Consider the following 8,531-nt stretch of genomic DNA (forward strand, 5'->3'; position numbering starts at 1 on the left):
AAAAAACAGTCCTTTTCTTTATTAATCCGGCTTTTGTGCGGTAAAATGCTCGTGTTACTTGCATGTTTTTTTTTTTTCTAATGTTAATAGTGTTATAATAACTAGGAGTATAGTGTCTTTATTTTTTCTGTGAACTGAGAGAAAAAAAAAAGTCAATACTTGAGCACTATGTCAGAGAATTTTTTTGAACATATTGATAAACAATCAGAGTCTCCTTATCCTGTGTGGGCACTATCTGCTTTTAGTAATGCAAATGATCCAAATGATAATATAATACTGATAGTTTGTTAGATTTGGCTACCGTTCCTGCATCTTTTCGTAACGCACCTGGTTTACCACACCCCATCGTTTCAATAGCCTTTTCAGCCATTTTTGCTGGTGCAGGGTAATATGAAAGAGAGAACAATGTTGATCATGGGTTTAATATATGTATTAGATATGTAGTGAATACGGGTGATAGTGACAATGGTTCTGGTATTGCAACAGGTAACATAAAACTATACATATATAGAGATCAGTTCAATTCATTTCTCTTATTTTAGCTTGGGGTTTATCATGGGCATTTTTGCATGCTAAAAAGGCCATCTTGTCTCGTAAGCCATTACCACTTGCCTTACTTGGAGCAGTGACAGTAAATACATATATTTATGGTAAAAAGACGCTCAAAGTCAATGGTTATCTTTAATCTTTTTAAAATAAACTTTGTTACAAAATATTATTTACGTTGAGGAATGCTTAGTAAAGCTGCACCTGTGTGTGCTCATTCATCACATTCAGGGACAGAAAAAAAGAAAACGAGGCACATGACAGGATCATGTAGGATTACTGTGTGACCCTTTTACAATAAAATCGGATTTCATTATTAAAAGTTATAAACAGATGCGCAGCTTGCCCATTTAATTGTAAGGTTGCCGCAGAAGCTTCATAAAGAAGAGAGGATTTGTTATCCACATCAAAGATTGAATGCCTCATTTTTTTTTTTGATTTTCAATTTGTGATCTAATATAATTATAAAGCATTGTTCACCCCTTCTCCTCTCTGTCAGTTGTAATATCAAAGAAAGGTTGGCTTGGCATAATTTATGCCGAGTCTATTATTCTTGTCCAATGCTGTTTTTTATTTTTTAAAAAAAAAAGAAAACCAAGTGATGATACATATAGAGGAATGATATCACCCTTTTTGATCGACTGAATGACATAGAAAGAAAGAGAAAGAGAGAGAGAGAGCACAAGAACCAAAAAATAATTAATGTAATCCATGTCATGTATTTAAACCGTTTCATGTGGTTTTTTTATAATTTTTTCTCTTCTTTTTTTTTTCTTGGAATAATTTCTTTTTTTTTAGAAGTTCAACATTTTGAAATGGAGGAAAGGATGTTGTATATACGCTCACAAGGAAAGACGTTGAGACGGTACATGTCAACATTTCATTCGTTTATAATGGTAAAGTCAATGTTCACCATTAACTTATTATATTCACTTTTTATAAGTTTATTGGACTCTTTATTATATCAATCGGTAGAAAATAGAAAATGAGAGAACCTTGGATTATTTATTTATTTATTTATTTTAAGGCGCCTATCACATCAATTCAACAATAAGTCTGACAATATCTCTATTTTTCTTGGTTTTGGGCGGAATGATGACAATCACAAGTTTCATTGGATTATTTGGGGCACAACTTGAGCATACAGGATTTTTAAATACATATAATGGTCTTCATGCTATTATACTCGTATTTGAATTAGGTATGCTATTATGATTGATCTTGATATATTTATCTAATGTTTTTAAATAGTAATCATTTCAGTTGTATACAACTATAGATCACAAATAGTAAGTCATTTTGATAGTAGTAAAGTTTAAACATACAAGAAATAGAACTCAGTTGATATCAAAATATATTTTATACAGCTTGATCCTTATGCAAGTATACTGTGGGATTTCTTCATTGAGCATGATCCTCAATTTATTATGAATACAGAACAATTGTAAGTTTAACAAGAAAAAAAAAGTCATGATATTGATCATCTATTATTATTGTTAGACTGCATTGCTGTGGATATCAATCTATCACAGATCGTGCCTTACCCGCAAACTGTTCTCTTTCACTCAATACAAATATAGGATGCAAATATTCCATCATATCACTCATACAGAAATGGCATCAATGGATCATTCTCATTCTCATATTTCTACTCATTCTTCAGGTAATGTCTTATAAAATGACTATTTAAGCTTACCATTCTGTAGTCTACCATACTCGTGCTATCCATAGTGCTTGATATAATAGTAGAACGTCAAATACGTGAAGAAGAGAGATACTTGACACTAATCAAACAAAGTAACCATAACTACTGGCTTGGTCACCATAGTAACCATGAAGGACCAAGTACAAATAGTGGATATTTTGGTCGTCATAGAGCTAGCCTTCATACCCAAAAAAGCAATAATAGCAGTACATTTATACCAAAATACGGTAGCACGCCCTCTACGTCTTCAGCTACCTTTTATCAAGTTCATTCTTAATCTAACAAAATGCTGTCTACTTCACCACTCACAAACTTTAAACTCCTAATCATCGTTTTTTTAATTTTTTGTATGTGTTTCAAAACCTTTCTCTTTCTTTTTAATATCTTTACAAATACCCCGTTTTACAACAACAACAAAAACAACAACAAAAATGTCGGTTTACTTAGGTCCCTACAGCTCTTGGGCCTTGACTACAGTTTCTTTTCTTACTATTGTTGGGCTTTATATGCTCTTCACAGGCTCAGGTGAACAATTCAATGTCGGTAAATTACTTCAAGAAACTTCTCCTTATGCTTGGGCCATGACCGGTATGGGTCTCTGTATTGGTCTTTCTGTCACTGGTGCAGCTTGGTAAATATTATACATGACATATACAAGTATATCTTACGCGCGTCTCTTTTTATATTGTAAAGGGGTATCTTTGTTACAGGTTCAGCGCTTTTGGGTGGTGCAGTCAAGACACCTCGTATTCAATCTCGAAACTTGATTTCCATTATTTTCTGTGAAGTTGTCGCCATTTATGGTGTCATTATGGCTATTGTTTATTCTGCTAAATTAAGTGATGTACCTCCCGAGAGATTATACTCTACTTCCAACTTTTTCACTGGTAAAAAAGAAAAAAGAAAAGAAAAGAAAGAAAAAATTCATCTATATGCTAGGTCATGCTATCTTTTGGGGTGGTTTAACTGTTGGTGTCTGTAACCTGCTATGTGGTCTTTCTGTAGGCGTAACAGGATCAAGCGCCGCCTTAGCTGATGCACAGAACCCAGAACTGTTTGTCAAGGTCTTGGTCGTCGAAATCTTTGGCTCCGTTCTTGGTCTCTTTGGACTTATCGTTGGCCTATTGACCGTAAGTTTAATATATTCAATGGTAAATTAACTCACACTCCCCCTTTTATCATTAGACTGGCAAAGCTGCTGATTTCCGCTAAGACATTTTATATAAATAAAACGATTTCTCTTTATTATTCATACATCCATAATGGAATGGGGTAACAGTGGGGGATGCCCTTTAGATTATTAGGGCAAAAAGAGAATTTGTACAAGAAAACACACATACACATATATAAAACTATACAAGACCAAATCCTTTGGTGTTTTCAATAGCAGTAATCAGTCTATCTCGTAATTTTGATCGACAAGAATACTCAGGTAGTAAAAGTCTACTGAAACATGTAAGTGCAGTAGGTAATCTATTGAATATTAGAGATGATGTTTAAAGATCATGATTATACACGTACCTATCACTATCAGGACCATTTCTTTGAATATAGAATGTCAATTCTTTTAGTCCGCCAACAGGCACTCGATCACTTGCTGTCACAAATAAGAGTAGCTGTCTCTTTTGCTCAGCAGTAAGATCATGATGAACCACAGACCAAAACTGCCTGATAGTTGGGTGATCTGCCGTATACTCGTCATATTCAGCAACAGCCTCCAGTTCAGACATGTTGAGTTCAATCGCATCGGGTCCTTGTCGCTGGCCACAGGCGACCATCTCTAATTCCTCTGCTGTACAGAGATAAAGTGCTCGACTTCCTATCACGCTCCACATACCACGACGTAATGCCAGTATTTGTTCTCTTTGTGCAGTGTACATAAAATATGTGCAATAGTCCTTCACATATGCTTCTCTATTCGCATTTGTCACGGGCACCACTGGATCATCTGGATGACGCATGAGTGATTGAGTGATGACGCCACGACCAAAGACTTCATATGATATCTCATAGTCTCGGCAAAAAATGTCTTCGACATTGCCATCTTGCCACTCGAGTAACTGCCGTAACCCTTGTCCCAAAGTAGGCCAGCCTTCTTCAAGGTCCTCAAGAGTAAATAACTGCTGTTGACGTTCAGCCAAGGCATCTACCAAGGCTTCGCTTGGCATCACGAGCACTTTCCAGAACACCCTTGGGAACTGTAAATTCATCATGACACCATTATAGATCGATAGACCCATCATGACGCCTACAAGCTCATACATGCGAATGTCTGGATTAACCACTGGCCGTATCCAGCACAGTCGAGTGGATTCGTCCTGGAAAAAGAGACCAAGCTCGGGAGAAATAAGTTTTTCAAAGAGCACACCAAAGAACTCCTTTTGAACACCTCCCTGATCCATCCCTTCTTCACCGCCCTCGACAAACTTGATTTTCAGGGGTTTCTTCAGATCACTCCACTTGCGCGATACTTGCTGGAGCGTGTCTTCAACAAAGTATTCTCGACGAATCTCGAGAAGTAAGTAAGGACAAGTAGCGCTTCGTAGGTTTGTTTCGAGGTCCTTAAGCATACTTGGTGCTTCCGAAAGGAGCTTCTGTGCGTGGACAACAAGGGTATGATTCACACAAGCATCTTCGTATTCCAATGACATCTGAGACATGGCATCCATGAGAACAATCTTGCGCTTAATAGAAGGGGGCAGTAAGAAGGGATAAGCAAACCAAGAGAATTGGTATTCGTTTTCTAACGGATAAGGTAATAAGATAGAAGATGTGGTCATGAATAGCCGTGAGCGACGCTGATGACTTCCACCCTCTCGAGAGAACAGATGTCTTCCTTCACCGTGCAGTAAAACTCGTTTCCAAATGCGGTATTCATTCTTGATGTTCAGTTTCTTGGCAATGGCTAGATTATAAAATACATCAGGCGACACAATAGGATGGCTGGGCGCCTTCATATTAGCTTGGTCTATAAACCCATGTGAATATATTTGTTTTGTATAGAATGTTATTGACTTACATATGAGCTCTAAACACTTCAATGTCATCACGACCGTATCTTCCGATCCATGTTTATAAGGACCTGTATGAAAATGATCAGACAGATATTGATGTAAATCTTGCACCATCCATGTCATTCGAGCAGAGTCCAGATTAGAGAACATGTTTTGCATCATGTTTCGTAATACTGATCGCTTGTTTCGGGCTATCTTGCTCAGGACTTGGATGTATTTCTGCATCAACATGACATGGCTCGTAAATGCCTCCACAGGCCCTTTATTCCAGCAAAAGATCCATTCCAAGACGGCCATCAGTGAGCGACACCACTCGACCATGATACGCATATGATCGCCTTCTATGTCCTCCAAAACTTCAATTTCGTCCAAAGCACCCACATTCAAGAGGATACGATCAAGTAGCGTCTCAAGACTGTCTGAGATAGATTCCATAAGACGTAATTGTCTAGGATTTTTAGCTTTTGGGTTGTCTTGATAAATGACCAGTTGAAAGAATTGATTGAGATCATCTAAATCGATCAATGGCACTCGATGAAGACTGTATATATCAGTAAAAGCGGTTAAAGAAAGAAAGCTTTCACCAATCGCTTCCCAACTTTGGAAGACGGATCGGCACCATTTTTCCATTTGCTGTTCGGTGATAGTACGTGCGACGATGTACTGGTGTAAATATTGAGTGGCTGTGTCTAATTGAACGGATATAGGTGTGATATCAAGAAGCATGCCTCGATGATTGATGTTATTGTTGATAGTGAAGCAATCATTAGACGATAAACTACTATGATCACTGTCGATTTGATAATAACTTTCATCGTCTTCACTTGACTCGGCATCGATGTTGGCTTGTTCTTCTTGTTGTTGCTGCTGTTGAATCTTTTTAGAATAACTAAAAAGCTCCCAAAAATCAGTTGCCCAGTGCTTCTTGGGTGCTAACGATGCCTTTGTCCTTCTGCTGCCCTTTTTATTGTTTTCTAGTAGATTTGAAAATGATGTAGAACTGAACAGAGACTGTAAGAATGACTTGGGTGCATGTTTGTCTTGTTGTCCCGTGGTATTTTTTTCTGGAAGTGATATCTTTTTCTTTGTTGGCTGTTTAGTTGTCGTACACAGCCTTGATTCTGGCATAGATGCAAGTTGAATTGCCATAATGAAGGCTGCTTGAGGTTGTAAATTAAGTATGCCACCTTTATGGTTTCTATTTTAGTGGTCTGCGACTATAGTTTCCTTTTTAGTTTTGTATTTACCTCGACCTGATGCACAAAACTTGTTTCGACAATCTCTTTGTTGGCAACCAACGGTCAATTGCTTAAAATACTCTTCAATCCTGTCTTCGTAGTCGTTTTTTGCTTCTTTTAATTTTTCTTTTCTGTAAAGTTTATTTTGTTTGTATCTCCCAAGTTTTGTCGGTGTCGGTAATGTCGCAGCAGTTGTTGTTGTTGTTGTTGTTGTTGTAGACACGGCCGTATTGTTATTACTGTTATGGCTCACCAAGTGAGTCTTTAAGGGAAACGAATGGCTCTTTAAGCAAGGTTGCTCTTTCATAGGTCGAACCATATCACCTGATGAGGATGTCCTACGTTTATTCTCGACATCAACCACCACTGTATCACTGCTTCTAAAATAATAGTCATTTGACTCTTGCTGTGGTGATTGGTTATTGGAAGAAGACGGTGTATAGATGAACGAACTTGTCCTGGTATCTAAGCAACGGGAGGACATGTGTTCTTGGTTATTTTTTTATTTTATTGTGTGTCTGTTTACAAGAAAGAAAGAAAGAAAGTGAAAAAGAAAAGAGCCCAAAAAAAAGAAAATGCGTTTTCCTGTTTTAGGAAAAGATGAGCCTATTTACCAATGAAAATTTAAACTGTCTTACTTAAAAATACAGTTTAATGCGACATGTTAAATTGAAAAATAGCCATCTTCTCCTCTTTCATTACTCCTTATTCTCTCTCTGTTTGAATAAAAATAATAGTAGTATTATAATCTTAATGTTACTTAGAAAAAAGAAGTGATATTAGTGAGTCAGTTAATTTTATCAGCATTGTGAAATAGGTTTTACTATTATTTCACTTTTATACCCACACATTTACTATTCTTTATTTTATAAAGACGTAATGAGCCTATTTGGATTAAAAAGGCTACAATAATAACAATAATACGAAAAAAGATAAAGTGTCACTTTACTGTTATTATTAGTGAAACAGCGAGATACATAATAAATACCAAGCTTATCATATAAAACAATAAGACCATATATTAAAATCATGGTAATAACAAATGCTCTTACGAAAGAGAGAAATAGCAAAAGGAAGCGTGAATAATGATATTAGACAGTGTACTACAAAGCCAATGTTGCCAAGGGAACCAGGGATAGTAGATTATGACGCCTGCACATTACTTGAAATGATATGATAGATTGTCAATAAAAGCATCATTTGTTGTGTGTTTGATCATCTGTAGATCATGAAACGTGCTATTCAAAGAAAGAGCGTGTTGAGGAAACCAACACTGTCTGTTTTTACTTTATTATTTCACAGCTCTGGGAAAGATTGTGCAAGCCATTCAAGTTTTGCATATATGTGAATGTAAAACAAGCCAATGTAACCATAAGTCGATGTAATCATAAGCCGATAGTTGGCCGTAAAAGTTAGTCTTGGACTATCTGTTTCACTAGTATATGTTTAAGCCAGGTTGTAAATAATCACTTGCAATAGTCAGAAAGTACATTAATATCGATAGACTTGTTATTTGCTATTAGTAATATTACGGATACTTTGAAGGGTATTCTATTTGATAGTGTTGAGATAAACTATATTGATAGCAGTAATGCACTATTGTATATAACTAACGGTCAATTGTACCTTGTTTGAAACTGTGTGTATGTTACATGAAAGGAGATTATTTAGTGATTTTGGATCTGCAGAATAATCGTGTACGAGATAATAAAGTAGCTGTTTTCCCTTTTTAATATGATTGTATGTCGATCTTTTTGTATGTAATTTGTATTAAAAAGATGATGGTTGTCTCTTTAAGCTTTATTCAACATTTCATGTTTAACCACATACATCTAGCCAGTAATAAAATTTCGCCTAATAATAGCAAGAGCCCTATACATATATACTACGCGTTGAGGGTTCCTCTTTATTCAACTTTAAAAGACATACTTGTTGAATTCTGTCTTTCTAGTGTCTCTTCCCCCCTTCAATTTCCCTTTCTCCCCTTTCTCCTCTTCTTATCATCTCTTTTTACTTTCTTTTTTTTTT

At 36.2% G+C, this 8,531-nt stretch overlaps 4 protein-coding genes across 4 annotated transcripts; 3 read left to right on the top strand and 1 right to left on the bottom strand.

Moving 5' to 3' along the window:
* Window positions 1–94: 94 nt before the first annotated feature.
* RHIMIDRAFT_288164 (uncharacterized protein) lies at window positions 95–685 on the top strand (the record flags this gene model as incomplete). The annotated part of the gene is made up of 4 exons (XM_023613541.1): window positions 95–244; window positions 292–385; window positions 437–486; window positions 543–685. The coding sequence occupies exons 1-4, from the start codon at window positions 169–171 to the stop codon at window positions 683–685; spliced, it is 363 nt and encodes a 120-aa protein (XP_023470932.1). The 5' UTR covers window positions 95–168.
* A 956-nt stretch (window positions 686–1,641) lies between these two features.
* On the top strand, window positions 1,642–2,528 carry RHIMIDRAFT_232658 (uncharacterized protein; the record flags this gene model as incomplete). Its single annotated transcript, XM_023607787.1, has 5 exons — window positions 1,642–1,747; window positions 1,798–1,835; window positions 1,914–1,990; window positions 2,047–2,209; window positions 2,253–2,528. The coding sequence occupies 5 exons, from the start codon at window positions 1,642–1,644 to the stop codon at window positions 2,526–2,528; spliced, it is 660 nt and encodes a 219-aa protein (XP_023470933.1).
* Window positions 2,529–2,682: 154 nt separating this feature from the next.
* RHIMIDRAFT_196196 (H(+)-transporting V0 sector ATPase subunit c'') lies at window positions 2,683–3,411 on the top strand (the record flags this gene model as incomplete). Its single annotated transcript, XM_023606104.1, has 3 exons — window positions 2,683–2,882; window positions 2,945–3,138; window positions 3,191–3,411. 3 exons carry the CDS (start codon window positions 2,683–2,685, stop codon window positions 3,409–3,411), a joined length of 615 nt encoding a protein of 204 aa, XP_023470934.1.
* Window positions 3,412–3,603: 192 nt separating this feature from the next.
* Window positions 3,604–4,821, bottom strand: RHIMIDRAFT_196318 (uncharacterized protein; the record flags this gene model as incomplete). The annotated part of the gene is made up of 2 exons (XM_023606123.1): window positions 3,604–3,724; window positions 3,773–4,821. The coding sequence occupies 2 exons, from the start codon at window positions 4,819–4,821 to the stop codon at window positions 3,604–3,606; spliced, it is 1,170 nt and encodes a 389-aa protein (XP_023470935.1).
* Between the last annotated feature and the right edge of the window lie 3,710 nt (window positions 4,822–8,531).

The sequence above is a fragment of the Rhizopus microsporus genome (genome assembly GCF_002708625.1).
Source record: "Rhizopus microsporus ATCC 52813 unplaced genomic scaffold scaffold_1, whole genome shotgun sequence".
NCBI classification, from domain to species: Eukaryota; Fungi; Mucoromycota; class Mucoromycetes; order Mucorales; family Rhizopodaceae; genus Rhizopus; species Rhizopus microsporus.